The sequence below is a fragment of the Alexandromys fortis genome, unplaced genomic scaffold (assembly GCF_014885135.2).
Source record: "Alexandromys fortis isolate MF-2015 unplaced genomic scaffold, M_Fortis_MF-2015_v1.1 scaffold_22, whole genome shotgun sequence".
Lineage (NCBI taxonomy): Eukaryota > Metazoa > Chordata > Mammalia > Rodentia > Cricetidae > Alexandromys > Alexandromys fortis.
In genome coordinates this window covers 15,710,767-15,729,164 of record NW_026067900.1, presented here as the reverse complement: position 1 = coordinate 15,729,164, position 18,398 = coordinate 15,710,767, and the positions used below count along the sequence as shown (strand labels likewise).

Below are 18,398 nucleotides of genomic sequence, written 5' to 3'. Positions count from 1 at the left end.
AAAATATTTTTCCAACCTAGTGATTTCTTTTAAGCTAATATGTAAAGGCAAAAAATGAATTGGCTAAATTTGTTTTTCTGGATCCATTTGTGTAAATGGCTTAAGATGAGGGGTGTTTAGATAGGAGAAAGGGTTGTCAATTAGGTTGAGTTCTGGTTCACATTTTACTTTGTCCTATTGCTTTCCTTTGTCTCTGTGTGAGTAGGCATATATATGTTTGTGTGTGCATGTGTGGAGCCTAGAGGTTGATGTCAGGTATTTTCCTTTGTCCTTGTGCGCTTTATTTTTAGGCACCTGGTCACTAACTGAACGTGGAGCTCATTGATTGGCAAGGCTAACTGGCCAGTGAACTCATGGGACTCACCTGTGTTGTGTGTGTGCCCTCCTATAGTCCCAGCACTGGGGTTAAGGATACACTCAAGCTGTTGCATCTGGTATGTGGGCAGGTGCTAGGGATCCAAATTCAGGTTTTAATGCTTGTTCAGTAAGTAATTCTTTTAACTCGGAAGCCTTCTCCCAACCACTCCCATTTAATATCTTAAAACACATCTTATGGGATTAGTTATAATTATATAGTGAATTTAGTGTCCTTTACTCATTTACATCAAGTTATTCAGAGGCATAAAGAAAATATACCTATTAGTGGCAATACATAAATATTTTGCATTTGAAAATACTTTTCATCCCTAAGTATGTGCGTATATACTAGAAAAATTTTTACATTTATTTTGTGTATGTGTAAGTACATGAACAGCAACATGCATGAAATATCAACCTGTCTACTGTCCTCTATAATAAATAAAAAGCATGAACAAAATGTGAATTTGAGTCTTTAGTTTTTTTGTTTTGTTTGTTTGGTTTGGTTTCTTGTAACAGTTCTGGCTGTCCTGGAACTTGCTTCATAGACCGGCTGGTCTCAAGTTCCTCCTGCTACTGCCTCTTAAGTGCTGGGATTAAAGGCTTGAGATACCACTGCCTGGCCTTTTTTAGGCTTTTAATAAATTATATAATTATATAATTAATTTTTAAAGAAAGTCCTAATATTCACATAGGTTTTACTCCATGATTAGATAATTATTAGAATTTGTGTTAGGATATAGGGTTGAATATCTGATATATAAACAATTTTGATAATCTCAATCTTTAACAATGTTGAGGTTTGAAGGCAGTTTAGTAAAATTTATTCTTTCAAAAAACTTTAGTTTTATCGTTTTACCTGTATGCCTGATGCCTGTGGAGGAGAAGAGAAGTTGCCACATTCGTTGGAGCTGGAGTTAAGATAGATGTCAGCCACATTGTTGGTACTGGGAATGGAAGCTGGGCCCTTTGCAAGAGCAAAAGTGTCTCAGCTGCTAAACTATTTCTCCTGCCCCTGACATTTTTCTTCTCAACACCGGTTCTGAACTGAACTAGAGAATATCATAGAGGGAAAGGAGTAAATCAGAATAATTATTCTTTTTGATGATGTTATGAATAATGTAACTTTAATTTCACTTTAGCCTATCTAAAGCTAAATAAACTCCATTCACAGATAGTTAATGAGCCACAGTTTCCCCCAGGGTTGCGGAGAAGATAGTCTGCATTCAGTGTATAGGAAGGACTAGGCTATGCTAAAACTACATTTTCATTCTAGAACATTCTGCTTCTTCACTAGAAAGGATTGAGTGTAAAGATGTATTTGCTAGTTGATTGTTCTAACATGAAGGGAAAGGAAGATTCCCCCCACTCCCAAATAACTTTTACTGTTTTGTCACTATATCCTTTTGTTTATTATCTTTAAGTCTAAGGTCCGACAAGATTGTGACTGTCACTTTAAAGGTCAAAGTGTTTGATTCAAAACACCTAATATAAGTACATTCGAAATCTTATTAGGATTTAAACTTGGTGGGCAATTTAAAATTTTGCTCAAAGTGGCCTTGAAATGAGGCAGGGTAGTGCACTAGTTCACTTGCAGACAAAGGGCTTATAGCTTAACATATAAAACACTTCTAAAACTCAGTAAACAGAACAACCCAAACTGCGTGATGTGGCTCATTAGTGTGACCCTAGCTCTTTGCAAGAGGATCAAGAAACTGGGCTGTGTTAGTTTAAAAAAAAAAAAAAATCCAACCACAAACTGGGCAAAAGACCAGAACCAGCATTTCACCAGAGAGGATGGTAAACTAAGCATATAAAGAAATACTCAGCACCATTAGTTATTGGGAAAATGCAGAGTAAAACGAGAATGAAATTCCTCTGTGTATCTATCAAATTATCTCAAATAATAAATGATAGTAATGAATGTTGGGTAGTTAACAGAAAGCTGCTATATTTGCGCTTTTTGTTTGTTTGTGATAACATAAACATGACACAGACAAATACTGTTTTGTACTTTATTATACAACTGTCATATATGACTCAACAATAGTATCTTGGAAATTTACTCTTATTTGCATATAGTAATCATGCATAGTAATGGGCTTCATTATAACATGTGTGTGATTATTTTGATCATTTTCACCCTATTCCCCTTTGCTCTCATATGCCTCCTGATAATTTTCATTGTCTCTGTTACCCTTTATACTTTCTGTATTTGTTTGTTGTTTAATTAAGGTTGTTGAGTGAGCATAGATGAGAATAATTTGTAGGAACCATGGGTAACTTCCCAGTGGCTATACCACCGATTCTGACTCCTCCCTAGCAATCATTAACTACCAACAGCTTCTCAGGGAGGGGTGAGAACTTGTGCCCCTACCCTAAAACTACCATCTGTAAATCCTTAGAGATGTTTGTGACCTCATGGATTCCTCCCACATCCATCACAAAATTTGAGGGCCTAGTCTTGTAAAGGCAGTCACATTTGCCATGAGTTCATGAGGGCAATAACCAAAAACTAGGGGAGCAAACCAAATTTCCTTCAGTTGTTTATGAAGTTAAACAAACTGTGGTATATTCTGCTTTGTTGAGGAACAACTTATTGGTGAAATAAATTAGATACATCTGTTTTGATGGACCAGTCCAAACGTGCATACTGTTTGATCTTATTTATAAACATTATTGAAATGATTAATGTTACCGGATTGGAGAGCAAATTATTGGCCAGTAAGATGTAGGAGAAGGGAGAGTTGAGGTGGAAGAAAATGTTGGTATGATAAGAAACAAGCAAAACAAGACATTTTTGTATAGATTGAGCGCTCTGTATATTAACTGTTGTGGTAAATATACAATGCTATGTGTAATATATTTGCTTAGAGCTAGCATCCACAACAGTAAAACTGGACAAACCAGATAATTAGTGGTTTGCATCAATATCAAGACCTTGGTGTTGATTATTATACTACACTTTCACAAGATTTTGCCATTGAAGAAAATTGAATAAAGACTACAAGATTTTCTGTGCTCTTTTTTACGTCTATGTGAATTTAGGATTATTTCAATATAAAAGTATAAAAACTCAAAAATTTAAATTTGAGGTTGGTCGTTTTCTGAAGATTTAACTTCATTTTTCCATTAAATATGACTAGATACATTAGAGATTTAAGTGAAATGAAAGTATCAGTATGCTCTAGTATGAAAGTATTGACAATGTAAGTATGCTTTAAATATTAACTCCCTTCCTGTTATGAAATCTCTTGGGAAAAATTAAGGCTCAAAAATCAAATTACCTTGCAGGTCAACAAAACTTCCAAGTTAAAGTAAAAGTGAAATTCTGTTGTTCTAAGGAGTTGGATTAAATGAAATTAAAATCCAAAGTTTTTTTTTTTTTTTCGTTTTATTTAATTTCATCTTGATGTCTGGTATAAAACCTGATTTTGTTTTTGAGTACTAGGTATCTTGTTTGACATGTAAGATTGTCTAGGCACAAGCCATATAACCTAATAAGGAAGCTGTCTTGATATAACTTCATAGAATTTAATACTTGATTGATTTATCATTACACAGCAGAAACAGTTTGAAATGAGGGGAGAAGCAAAAGAAATCTTTTTAGTATTTTAGTTATGACCTGAACCTCATGGTCTACCTGGAAAGAAAATACAAGACCTAACTTCACATTGTTACCTTAATAACTAACATTCGTTTGAAAGGAAATCAGTTGTAAAATTGTAGGTGAATGTGACTTTTAATATTCTCTTTTAGTAGACAGGAAGAATGGAGAACTGCGAAGGGAGAAGAGGAAATAAAGAGTTACAGGTCTGAAGAGAAAAGGAAACACTTGACTGCTGCTAAAGAGAACAAAATTCTTACTGTCTCAAAGGTAAATATAATAACCACTTTAGTGCTTTCTTTTAACATTAAAAGAAAGATTTAATATTATAAGGAAAATAGTACTAATTAAAAGTTACTATATATCCTGGTTGATTATTTTGATTATTTTGTTTCTTACTTAAAACTTTGTTTCTGCATTTCCTATTTTTTTTAGTATATCATGTATATATTATATTCACTAAATTATAATCAACCTATTGAAAAGTAATTTTTAGTTCTTCCGTAACTTATTTTTCTATATGTTGATGTTTTAATCTTATCTGTTATTAACAATCATATCAGCTGATGTCTATTAAAAAGAATAGCGAATAGCCCCCTTTTCTCTTAATGTGGATAGGTTGATGGCTGGAGAGATCCCTTAGTGGTTTTGAGCATTTTCTGCTAGTAGACAGAAAACTTGGGTTTAGCCATTAACAATTGTCTTCATTTCCAGGCGACCCAACACCTTCTGGCCTCTGTGGGCACCAGGAGTACATGTGACATGGCTCACATATAGATATATAGCCAAACATAAATAAACGCTTAAAAAATAAAGACAGGTAGTTTGTTCCTAGTATTTTTGTCCTTTTTTTTTTTCTCTTTTTTTTCAGTTCAGTCGTCCTACACTCTAAGGCTCGTATTTTCCCTCCTCTAGCTTAGCTGGAAAAGTTTTAGAGCCATCAGTTTTGAAGTTTAGGAAAAATACGTGAAACAGCTTCTCAAGAAACATTCATTATCACTGAGCAGTGATCTTAACAGAGAAAAAAATTACTGGTTTTTTTACTAGCTTACAGTGGGCTAAACAAATTGAAATTTTTTTTTTCATATAGAATTCTTTGCAACTTTGCTGTTAAAGGCTACACTTACAACCAAAAATATAAAACCTTAGCAGAGGTTGACAAGATTGGCTCAGCTGGCCAGGAGTTTTCTGCCAAGCCTGATAAGCTAATTTGGATGCCAGGAACCAACATGGTGGAAGAGATCTGACTGCACACAATTGTCCTCCGACCTTAACATGGACACCACATATACACAAACACACAAATAAGTAAATGTAATTTAAATTTAGCAAAAAATCAAAAAAGCCTTTGTAATCCAGGGTTGAGAATGGCTCCATTTGGTGAGAACTGAAGACTTGTTTTCCTACTCCTCCAGGATTGGTCACATACCTGAAGATAGTGGGACTCTTCAGTTCGGGTTATAGGATTAAGGGTCAGTCAAAAGAGAAAAGTACAAAGAGTATGTATGCTTGTCCTGTGGGATGCTCTTTGATATTGCTTTAATAACATTATGCCAGACTCATCATTGGGCAAAGCATCATCATTTGATGCTCTGATGAAAGTAGATTTCATTTTGTGTTGAAGGACAAAAAAAAAAAAAAGTGTTAGTTAATAGCCAGCTTTCTGTTTACTGTATCGATCACTGAGGCATTTAAAATGTGTGATCCTGTCTCAATGAAAAACAAAACAGTATTCTTCTTAGATTTTTATATTTTTCTTAGATTTTTTAAATTGGAATTTATCTTACCAGAAATATCAAATTGTGGATGATGTTTTTGACAGTAACAATATAGCAATTTTAAATGACAGGAGTTTGAGTAGTTAGAAGTTTTTATGCCAAATGAAAAGAATGCTATATTAAATCCTTAACAGTGGATTTAACAGTGTTTGACAAAGTAGAACATTATTTCCTTTATATACCTTTACATGCTTTCTAAGATTTCTATAACATTTAGAACAGATGTGTTTGGTGATTCACTTTTAGCAGTGAGGATATAATTTTAGATTCAGAGTTACTTTGTATAAGGTTTTTCTACTATTCTCTTCTTAGTGTCTAATGTTGGGTTCATTTTTTTTCTTTCAAAGATTTATTTGTTTTGTGAATGGTTGCCTGCTTGTATGTGTGTGTACTTCAATCATGCATTGCCAGTGGAAGCTATAAGAATTCAACAGAACCCCTGGAATTGGAGTTTTAACAGATTGTTAGGAGCCACCCACTGTGTGGGTACTGGCATCTATACTGTGGTCTTCTGCAGGAGCCCCCAGTGCTCTCAGTTGTGCCATCTCTCTAGCTCCTAAGTTCCTTGGTTTTTAGGGTAATCCTTAGTACTTTGCTTTACTTTTTGTGTTTTCATGTTTGACTATGACGTGTCTAATGTAAGTTTTCTTTCATTTTGTTCAACTCAGTTCTGAAACATTGTTTGGGGTGGGGTTTTGTTTGTTTGTTTCATAGATTTTGTTTTTTTGTGTTTTGTTTTGTTGAGGCAGTTTCGGCTCTGGATCCTCTTGTCCCAACCATCCTTCCAAGTATTGTGTTTTCCAGGCATTCATGAATCAGTAAAGTTTCTTTTTATTTGAAGCTTTGAGTAGTCATTAGCCTGTTTCATAGTCTCACTCACTAGCATACATTTCAGTCTGTATGGTCAACCTATTCTCTTTCCCCATTACTAATTAAATGATTAGTTTTTTTTTTATTTTAAAGACCTTTAGTGGATTCTTTTTCATAGTGTCTGATTTTCTGTGACAGGGTCAATGCTTATGGACATGATGCTCTGCTTTTCACTCGTGAAGTTGCTTTAACTTTCCTAGGAACATGTTTTATTTGCATATATCTGTCACTGTTTGACTTTGTCAATTTTTTTCTTGATTGTTTTCATGTGCTCTTCTACAGGTGACTTGTTTTTGGTGGGGGTAGGGTATGAGACAAGATCTCTACATAGCCCTGGCTGCCCTGGAAAACCAAGGCTGACTTTGAACTCATAGAGCTCCACTTTGCTCTACCTTTCAAATGCTCAGATTAAAGTGTAGTGATACCTTGTTTGTAATCTAATAAATAAAGCTTACCTGAAGTTCAGAATGCAGAGCTAAGCTACTGGTTAGCCATAGAGGCCAGGCAGTGGTGGCACCCTCCTTTAATCTCAGCACTCAGGAGGCAGAGGTAGATGGAACTCTGAGATCAAGGCCACTCTGGGATACACGCTATTGATGTAGTCTAAAAGAGAATCAGAGCCAGGTGGTGGTGGTTCACACCAATAATCACAGTATTTGGGAGTCAAATGCCTTTAATCCCAGCACTGGGGAATTGGAAACAGGAATGATATGACTAGACAGAGAGAGAGGAATGTAAGGTGAGAAGAAACAGGAGTTCAGAGGTAGTCTGAGGATGTAGCCAGAGGTTTTATAGAGATAGTAGCCGTCTGAGGATTCATATGGACAGGATCACTCCTTTGGTCTGAGCGTTGGTAGAGGTAAGAACTCTGCAGTGGTTCTAGAGAATCAGTGATATTTTAAATATGTATGAATTTTCCATAATATGACTGTTAAACAAGAAAACCTATTCCCTTAAATCCTATCATGAGTAAATTTTATTTTTTTCAGAATCATGCTCATGAACATTTCATGGATCTTGGGGATTCTAAAAAGCAACAAGCAAATCAACACAATTACCGTACAAGATCTGCACTGGAAGAAATGCCTAGGCCCTTGGAGGATATAGAAAATGGGACTAGTTCTTCAGATGTAAGATCTTAGCACATTCCCAAATATCTGTATCACTTGTACTTATTTTTCAAATATGACTTTAATTATTTGCATTCTTTGATTATAAATGTAATTTTTATATGGCATGTTAGATTTCATAGTAGCCATATCTTTTATTTACTAAAGATCTACTTCCAGAGATGCCACAAATTCAGCCTCAAATTTGCAAAACAAATAGTCCATATGGGTTATTCTTAGTTCTCTCTGGTAAAATTTTAGAATACCTCAGGATTATGTTAAGTACAAAATGCTAATTAATAAAAATCCTGCTGTAGGGTTTTTATTGCTGTGAAGAGACACTGTGACCACAACTCTTACAAGGAAAATACTTCATTAGGGTGGTTCACTTAGAGTTCAGAAGTTCAGCTCATTATCATCATGGTGGGGAGCAAGGTGGTGTGCAGGCAGACATGGTGCTGGAGCTGAGAGTCCTACATCTTGCAGGCAAGAGGAAATTTACTGACAATCTGGCTGAGGGAAGCTTGAGCAAAAGAGACCTCAAAGCCTGCCTCATGGTAACACACTTTCTCCAACAAGTGGAACTCCTATGGGAGTTATTTTGTTTCAAATCACCACATTCTTTAGGGTTCTGAGATTCAAAATGTTTAAACTTTATATCTGTGTAACATTAAATGGTGACTAATCATTAAATGAGGTTCCCTTTACGTTAAAGCAGAACTGTGAAATTGTTACCATGATGCTCTGGTTTAGTGTGACTTAAGTAGTAATTGGAAGCAGTTGACCATTTTGATTACTTTTAACCTCAGTAACATTCAGAGCTTTACTATTACTTGTGCACAGATTTCTCTACAGGTATTGTCCAGTTTGTTTGTACATTTTTAAAAGTGAAGTCAGTCAGCAAACAGCAGTCATTTTATACAGAACTTCAATCTAAATCCTTTTCTCCTCCCTTCATACTTCTTAACTGTTTTAGTCTTGAGAGATGTATATACCCTAGATGATGATAGTTATTCTATTTTAAAACCAAGTTGTATCTTGGTGTTAAACATATTTAAGAATTTCCTTGAGTATCTGGGGTAGCCCTATAAACAGTGTAAGCTAGTCTCCAAATCTCTGGTAGAATGAAATTATATTTCTACAGCCCAGCACTTAGAAGACTGAAGCAGGATGCACTTGAATCCAGAAATTTGAGGCTTGTTTTGGCGATAAGTGTTTAGACTCTATCTTAAAAACATTTTTTTGAATTAAAAGTTAGAAGAAAAATTTCAGTTAATAATTCTATGATTTCTTTTTCCAGTAGGGTTTACCTTTTTTATTTTCTTATAGACTAGGGTTTTGACTAATAAAAAAGATTCTTGAAAAAAGGAAAGAATGTTTTCTCATATTAGCCAGAATAAATCAGCTGTTTAGTCACTTTTCTTTGCAAGCAAATTTTCTCTTTTGTCTGGTATTTCTTCTTTTCCATGTGGTTGTCAGACTACGCTGTCTCCCACAGCCCTGCCTTTTTGTTTTCTTAGAATAGTTGCTTTTTGCTAGGTCCACATTTTCTTCCAAGAGTAACCAGTGGCCTCACAGTGCTTAACACAATGTTATAATTACCTAAAAATTATGTTAGTATACATAGTTTTAATGGTGTGCTTATTCTAGCAAAACAAGAAAACTACAAGTTAATTTAGTCTGATATGAGAAATTCAGAGGAAGGTTTGATTTTTATTGAAATAGTGTATTGCTCAAACCTAAACCCAGTGATATCAGCCTCATGAATAGGTCTTTGCTACCTTGTCCATCTGTTGATTATTTGGGAAGACCAAAGAATATAAAGTACACATGGACAAATCATTTGCTTTATAAGATCTTTATTTTTTGACAATTTATAATATTTTTTTATTACTTTAAAAAAATGCCAATCCAAATTCCCTCCTCCCACTCCCTCTACACACTCCCCCCCCCCACCTCCGTTCAAAACTAAGATAGGGCAAGGCACCCTGCCCTGTGGAAAGTCCAAGGCTCTCCCTACTACATCTAGGTTGAGCAAGGTATGCATCCAAAGAGAATAGGATCCCCAAAAGCCAGTACATGCAGTAGAGACAAATCATAGTGCCACTGTCAGTGGCCCCTCAGTCTGCCCCAACTGTCAACCACATTCACAGGGACTAGTTTGATCCCATGTTCGTTCACTCCCAGTCCAGTTAGAGTTGGTGAGCTCTAAGTAGCTAATGCAAACTATCTCAGTGGGTGAACTCTTCATGGTCTTGACTTCTTTGTTCATACTCTCTCACTCCATCCACTCTTCAACTGGACCTTGGGAGCTCAAGTCCAGTGCTCCGATGTGGGTCTCTGCCTCTGTTTTCATCTATTGTTGGGATGAAGGTTCTATGTTGATATTTAAGATAATCATCAGTCTGACTACAGGGCAAGGCCAGTTCAGGTACCCTCTCCTCTACTGCTTAGGGTCCTAGCTGGGGTCATCCTGGTGGATTCCTGGGAATTTTTCTAGAGCCAGGTTTCTTGCTAACCCCATAATGGCTCCCTCAATCAAGATATCTCTTTTCTTGCTCTCATTTCTGTCCTTCCTTCATCTCAACCATCCTATTCCCTCAAGTTCTCCCCAACCCTCCTCTTCTCCCCTCCTCTCCCCATTCTCCTCTTCCTTCTACCCCCTGCCCCCATGCTCCTATGCTCCCAAATTTTGTCAAGTGATCTTGTCTGTTATAATAGTCTTTTAAATACAAAATTTTATGAAGTACTTTTACTATTCAATTTATTAGGAACTTGGATATTTTGACCGTTACATAAGTGGCATGAAAATTTCAGTTAAGTTTAGCATCCTTTTAAAGCTGTTAAATAAATTTTTTTAGAAAAACTGAAATATGTTAATAGAAAATAATTTTTAGTGGAAAGAAGCCTAACCTTTTTGGTTGAAATATTTTGTCTTTTATTGTTTTGAATTTAGAAACAATAATTCTATATCTTTTATTTCATGAAATAACATGAAATACAAAAACAACTATAATTTGTTTATAGATTCAGTTAGTTTTCCTAAACACTTGAATAGTTATATACTTCACCGTCTACACTAAAACACCAAAATCGGAATTCTTTTTCCTTTAGAAAATAAAAAAATACACAAGCAGCAGTAAACAGATTCACCAGGTTGGATTTGTGTGTTTATTTCTAATAAATATGTAAATAAATAAACTAATAAAGAAAAAGGCCAGTGAGAGAGAGAGCTGAGGGTCGAGAAGGGTGAAATGATACGATCATATTTTAATTAAAAATTTAAAAAATAAAGTATTCTGTTACTAGAAAATTGTCTCAGCAATTAAAAGCACTTATTCCTTTTCTAAAGAACTTGGGTTCAGGTCCCAGCACTCACATGGAACTCTACAACTGTCTGTAATTCCAGTTAATTCCATGGTACTAACCATCCCTCTGGTGTCCAAGCAGCAAGCACACTTGTGGTGCAAATGCAAAAATGACACAGACATTTAAAAAAAATAAAAATATATGTATCATGTAAAAATAAATAATTTTTTAAAGATTATTTTATTTAAATTATAAAGAATACTCTCTTTTTGGACTGGTTTGGATGTACCCAGCAGGTATTAAGACTGAATCATTCTTGTTGAAAATTGTTTAGGCTTCAGACAACGATGACATAGATTCAAATGAAGCTTTTTTTTTTCTAATAGTTGTGCTGCCTCAAACAAACTTCTGTGACTTAAACTTTTGCTTCTTGTATTGAGATCAACTATTATTTCTAATCCTTGTTAAGTCTAAATATAAGATGACAAACACAAAGCACTTACAGCAGTTCCGTAACTCTGGGAGCTGTTACTATTGGAGCTTTTTTGTATGAAGAAGATTCATAAGAATTACAACAAAAGATATAATATAGCTTTTGCATGGTATTCTCTGAACTTGTAATATAGTCACTAAGAGGAGAAGCAGTTTCTGTCTGTTTTTTCTTGTAATAATCTCTCATTGGATAAAATAAGTCTAGAGATGGAATACCTGTTTTGTAAAGTTGTCTTAATAAGTAAAATATAAATTAACTAATTTTAAGATTCTAAAATGGTAAAACAGCTTTTAAAAGGTTTAAGAAGTATAAATAAGTTTCAACTGTTAACTATAAATCTGTAATTCTAGCACTTGGGAAACATGAAAGAGAATTACAAGGCTACATATAGATGCAGCTAAAGACCTGACCTGCTGTGTCCATACCCTGTATTCAATTCTCAGTTCTGAAAAATAAATTAAAAATGAAATCTGGCAATTACCCGAAAGGTGTTCTGAATCTGCTATTAATAGAGTACTCTTATGAACATTTATTTAAACTTTTTTTGAATAAAAGTACAAAAGTTGTGTTTTTCTATTTACCAAGTCAGGTTTCAGATATCCTTTTGCTCTTGGGCATTATCTTAGGAAGTCTGTGCTCCCTCTTTCAGGAAGGTGAAGTGGTTGCTGTCAGTGGTGGGACATCTGAAGAAGAGGAGAGAGCATGGCACAGTGATGGCAGTTCCAGGTATAGTGAGGGGAGTTTTACGTTTCCAACTGCTCTACTTCTGCCCTTCCAAATCTTGGATACAAAGTTATTTGGAAGGGTCTTTTATTTTAGGTATTCTTTTACTTTAGGTTGTCTTTATAGAAAACTTGCAAGTAGATTTGTAAAGTGGTATTTTTAAGTCATCTGCCTACTTTTTATTGTATTTCTGAATGAATTATTTATCATACAAAATTATAAATTAGCTTTACTACTGATTTTGAGGAGTAAACATCAGATTATAAAAGTAAAGAGCGCCTCCTATTGACTTAGCTCTTATATGGATGTATTTATGGGACATTACTATTTTTTTCTACAGCACTGAAAAGAAGCTATATCTTTCTACTGCTGTCCTATTTTGATCATGCAAGCAATTTATCCTTCAACTACTTGTGGAATTTCACATTTTTAGAGGCCTAATAGCTTTAGCTGCATTATAAGTTTTTAATAGTCTATGATAATATACCCTTGGGGGAGGAAATTATTAGTTGTTCATTATATTTTTTTTTCCTGCTTTAGCGGTTCCTAAAATAGACTTCCAAAGGAAACATTAAGTGGAGGCTCTAAAATTTCTACAAGATTCTAATAAGTTTTAGGATCAAAGGCTTTCCTGTCCTTTAGTGGTGATTCTTAATTAGTTTTCTGTTTTTGAAGGAGTGCAGGAAAAACAAGTTTGCATTCTTTTGGTTCAGCACTAGAAATAGTGTATTTTTAACTAGAATTTAATAATTCTTACACTGAAGGAGCACTGGTGGTGGTAGCAGTTGAGGATCTTCGTTATAAAAAACATGGCTTATGAGGTTCATATTTGTGTTGGCATCAGATCTTCTAAGAACTGAATATTCCAATGACCAGCAGCTGATGCTCATAAGTTGAAGAGAACCCATACTAGAAGAGAGTGTTAAAAAGTATTATTTAGATTCTTTAAAATTCATTTTAAAGGCCATGCCATGGTGGCATATGGCATATATAGTGAAGTCCAGGCCAACCAGAAGTAAATAGGGAGGTACCAGAAAAATCCAACAACAAAATCTTTTAAAAGTCAAATTGTAATGAAAGTACTTTTTATTTCTTTGCTTTTCATCTGGAATAATTGCTCTTAATAAAGAGTCAGGTAAATGAAAAGAGGATTTAAACCAGGGAAAAAGCCTTGATGGAGTAAAGCTATTGGCTAACATCTGCTGTTAGATTACTGGTTAATATTGGCACTTTAACAAAAGTCAGGTAAATGAAAAGATGATTTAAACCAGGGAAAAGGCCTTGGTGGAATAAAGCTACTGGCTGACATCAGCTGTTAGATTACTGGTTAATATTGGAGCTTTAAGATCATACATCACATGAAGCTAGTGGTTTAATGTAATTTGATTATATTTTTGGCATAATCTAACTCATATCTCTTTATGACATTTATGATTATAAACCTATTCAAATTAAGGAAATATAATGTATTAAAAGTAAACAAGATAATATAGCTAGATATGTGTAGGGTGTCATGTCAGGACTAGTATATCTATAAAGGTAAGCTGTAAAGGTAATGGCAAATATGATTGGCGGTGTCATGTAAGAGTTCATCCTGTATGCTTCTCCATATTGGAAGTAGATAAAATAGTATTCACTGCATATGTTACTGTACTCTTAGAGATGGAGAAAAAATACATTTTATTACCAAGCCATACTACTACCTTGAAATTAACTTTGTTTTACATGCTTAGTAATGTTTATGCATTTAGCTTTCCTATTGTGTAGACATACTTTTTAGGTACCAGTTCTGTCTCTGCCTAGTATAAGAATTTGAACTTCGTCCTTAAGCCAGGCATGCTAACGCATGCCTTTAATTAAGTCCAGTACTCTGGAGGCAGAGGCTGGTAGGTTTCTATGAGTGTTGAAGGAGCTGTGGGCTGCGTTACCCGAAATAACAACACACAAACTGTATTCATATAAACACTGCTTGGCCCATTTCTATTAATGTATGTAGCATCCCAAGGTGCACTTACCAGGAAGATTCTAGCCTATGTCCATCCTGGGTCTGAGCTTCATCACGTCTGCCCTGGAGAGGAGCAGCGGCATGGCATCTGTCTAAGGCGTCTTACCTCACCTCGTCTTCCTCCCAGCATTCTGTTTTGTTTACTCCACCCACCTATGTTCTAACCTATGAGGGCCAAGCAGTTTCTTTATTAATTAACCAATGACCTTCCTCCATCATATGAGTTATAAAACAGCCAGACATATTGAGGCACCCCATCTTAAAAGTAAAAAAGAATTTCATAGTAGTTAGTTCAGTGGTAGAGTGTTTATAAGGCTTCAATCCCAAAGCACTTCAAAGACCTTTTTGAAAGGAATTCCAAGATCCCCTCATAAAAGAAATCTTTGTGTTTGCTTACTATGGTATGTGCATGCTGGTTTTCCAGAGCCTGTTCTACTTCTGTTTGAACTGAAAAAGATGATACTCCATTCCATATTTTTTGTATACCATATACACACACANTATATATATGCACAGCAGTATGCTTCTTAAAATTATAAAAGGTTTTAAATTTATTTTTCCATGAAAGTTATAAGATTTGGTTTTAGATAATGAAGGTAATGGGGAGTTGATCAAAATGAAATAATTTTAGTTTATTCATGCTTTTTTATCTTTTCATATTTTTTCCTTTAGAAAATGGTCTTCAAACTATACCCTGTGTGATTTTAAAAGTTTCTCCTTTCCTTCTAGTGACTACTCCAGTGATTATTCTGATTGGACAGCAGATGCTGGAATTAATTTGCAGCCGCCAAAGAAAGTTCCTAAGCATAAAACCAAGAAAGCAGAAAGTAGTTCAGATGAAGAAGAAGAATCTGAAAATCAGAAACAAAAGCATATTAAAAAGGAAAGAAAAAAAGCAAATGAAGAAAAAGATGGACCAACATCACCAAAGAAAAAAAAGCCCAAAGAAAGGAAACAAAAGGTTGATTTAAGTTTTTTATGTCTCATGTTTTCTTCTGGGGTAATAAAGCATAAATGTGAAACATCCAACATAAACATTTTTGAGGTTTATTAACAAATAATAGAAAAAATTCAGAGCTGAGTAGAACTAGTGGTTGCTTCTGTGCTTTGGCTGCTTTGCATAGCACCTTTCAATGCTATAAAGTAGTCATGTTTCCTAAAAGAAGGGGCTAGCTATTCTCCCATTATAGACTGAATGTAGCCATATATGATATGCAAAACAAACATGTGTGGCTATGTTTTGGTAAAATTTGATTAATAAAATACTCAGTAGATTGTACTTTTTAACCATAGCTCACTTGCTGTTCCTCCTTATTTATTCAGTCATCTTTTTAAAATAGGTCAGCTCTTAATAGTTTTTGTGCCTACAATTTGCAGTGAAGCCATCTCTCCCACAGAGGAATTATCAAAGGCTTTTGCTTTTTCATCATGTTCACTCTGTGAGAGCACTCCTGAGGCATTAAACTGAAAATGCCGTATACGGTCAATAGGAATAAGAGGAAAATGTACATTGTGAAGTAATTCTAGGAGTGCCTCCTATAAGTGATGTTCTTTGCTGTCTTGGTATTGCTTCTTTTGTATGATAACAAGCGCATTCAGGGTGGTTTAGCTGTAGGTGTAGAACACAGCTTAATTTTATATTAGTTCATAATTAATTCAGTTAAAAACAGACCACAACAAAATAAAGTTTAGAACGCATAAAGTTTCTCTACTTAAAGATAATATTAGGTTTCAGTGGGTTTTTATTTCTCATCCATGTAATATAATACTATAAAGGCTATTGTCATTAGATCATTTGTTGGTGACCAATAAAATTAAACTTTTGCTCAGGGGCATAGGGTTGTTTTGCTGTTTTTGTTTATTCCATGGGAGTTAAAAAGTAAAAGACCTGGTTTGACAGTACTCGTTTCAGAAAAGGTGTGTGTGTGTGTGTGTGTGTGTGTGTGTGTGTGGTGTGTTGGGAAGAGCATAAGTGAGTAAAAGAACAAAATGGCTACTTTCAGTAAGGGAGAAGACTTTTCTTGGGGGGTGCATCTGTATCCCAGCAGGGAGGAAGTGGAAGGAAGGAAAATTAAGAATTCAAGATCAGACTCTACTAACATAACGGTTTGAAGCCAGCCTGGGTTACATGTCTAAAGAGTGAGTGACAAAGACAAAGTAAGAGGGAATAAATGCGAGTGGATGAATGAATATTAAGGAGACTATTCTTAGGTTATTTTTAGTAGTGTAATGTCCAATTCATGGAAGTAATATTAGCTGTCATAAAAGCAACTACTAGCCTTCAGAATCCTTCACGCTGCTTAATCTTACTCGGTTACTACTATCACACTAAAGCCGAGTTTTTCAGACTGTTGAACATATTTTAATTTGCTGTATGTAATGTTTATAAGATAACTTATTTGAAAGGGGAAGAAACCTCAAGAGTTTATAGTTTGGTATCTATAAGGATGTTTTTAGAGAGTTTTGTGAAGGTTGTGCCTTTTGCTTTTTCTCCAGCGCTCCATCAGTGACACGGAGAAGTTAAATAACCATTGCCAGGTCTGCTGCTTTTCTAGAATAAGGCTTTAATGCTTGAGACTAAAATCTTTGTACAGAGGTCATTTCCTTGTATTTTAAGATATTACTAATGCTGTTCCATACTTTTTTCAGAGATTGGCTGTAGGAGAACTAACTGAGAATGGTCTTACATTAGAAGAATGGTTGCCTTCGACATGGATTACAGATACACTTCCTCGAAGATGTCCATTTGTGCCACAAATGGGTGATGAGGTACCACTAAACTTTAATTTTAAAAATTATTTAAGTTTTTTTACGTAGTAACTTCAGTATCTTTTTTAATTTTGAATCATACTTCCAGAAGATTGCAGTAGGTTCCTAAAAAAAGCATCTCATTCCAGTATTGGAAAAATACAACCAAAGATGTAGCAGTAGTATTCATCAGGACTCGTATAAATACATGATAATTTAAATATTATGAAAGAACAGAAACTTTGCTGCCATGTTTAAAACTGACATATTTTGATGAAGGGATTTGATTATTATTTCTTACTTCTTTTGTTTTAAGGTTTATTACTACTATTACAAGTTTTTTTTAAATGTTTTTCTGAGATGTTTATATGAGTACTATATTTATATCATTTCTGATCCTCTCCCAGCTCCTGTGTCTTACCCTTTCAAATTCATGGCCTTTTTATTTTTGCGTGTATGTATACACACATACACACACACTCCTTATATGTAAATGTGGTCAGCTGGGTCCATTTAGTGTTAAATATGTGCATTTGTTTAGGACTTATTACTTCCAAGGGACTTGCCCCTGTAGAAAACCGATTCTCCCTCTTCAAGCAGTTATTAATTGCCTGTAGCTCTTCATCTATACGTAGGGCCTTTTGAGGTTTCCTCCATCTATATTCTTAAGTGAAAATGCATTTATTTTTCTTAATTTAGAATTAAATGTATGGAAAAGATTTAGTATTTTGTTTTCATTCAATTTTATATCAAAAATTTCATTCACTCATATTGACAAGTTATCTTTTCTTAAGGTCTCTAAGAAACCCCTTTAAACTGTAGTTAAGAATTTGAGATTAAGACTATATCAGAATTTCTCAGAACAGTATCTCCTTATTTTATATACAGATTGAAGAGATGATATCTAGTATCCAACAGACTAATTGTAATAATACTTAAAATAGAGGCTTCATTTTTTTAAAGCACAGTAATTAATATTTTTATAAAGTAGAAACTAACAATTTTTGAATGAAAATAAATGGCTGTCCCCACCCTCCATGAGTCTCAGAGACAGTTGGGATGTGCCTTTGGCAGCGTCCATGTGGCTCATTGTCTTCTCACAGAGGTAGCAGGAACATGAGGTATTTTTCTAGTGCCTTCAGACATCTCAAACAGCAGGAGTTAGCGAGTAAAGTGGGAGTAGAGGTGATGGGAAGAAAATATTTGGAGATGACTTAGGAGCTACAGAGTTAAGTAAGTCCGAAGAATGTGTGGCAAGTGATCAGGTGTTTGCCCAAAAGAAAATGATAGCGAGTACACCCTAGAGAGTTGAGATTTTCCTTGAATGCAGTGTGGAGAATCTTTGTAAGGTTATATGGGCAGACTTGCTTGTGTTTTGTAAGCTGTGGAGTATTACAGG

At 34.8% G+C, this 18,398-nt stretch overlaps 1 protein-coding gene across 2 annotated transcripts in view; it reads left to right on the top strand.

The window, feature by feature from the left end:
- Positions 1-18,398, top strand: part of Phip (pleckstrin homology domain interacting protein) — a 119,631-nt gene that overhangs the window by 68,107 nt on the left and 33,126 nt on the right. Inside the window, exons 20-24 of one of the 2 annotated variants that reach the window (XM_050125019.1) lie at positions 4,120-4,234; positions 7,602-7,742; positions 12,173-12,249; positions 14,981-15,212; positions 16,901-17,020. In XM_050125019.1, the coding sequence (XP_049980976.1) occupies positions 4,120-4,234; positions 7,602-7,742; positions 12,173-12,249; positions 14,981-15,212; positions 16,901-17,020 (685 nt within the window). Of the gene's footprint in view, positions 1-4,116; positions 4,235-7,601; positions 7,743-12,172; positions 12,250-14,980; positions 15,213-16,900; positions 17,021-18,398 lie in introns of both variants that reach the window. The other variant, XM_050125010.1, reaches the window with a different exon arrangement.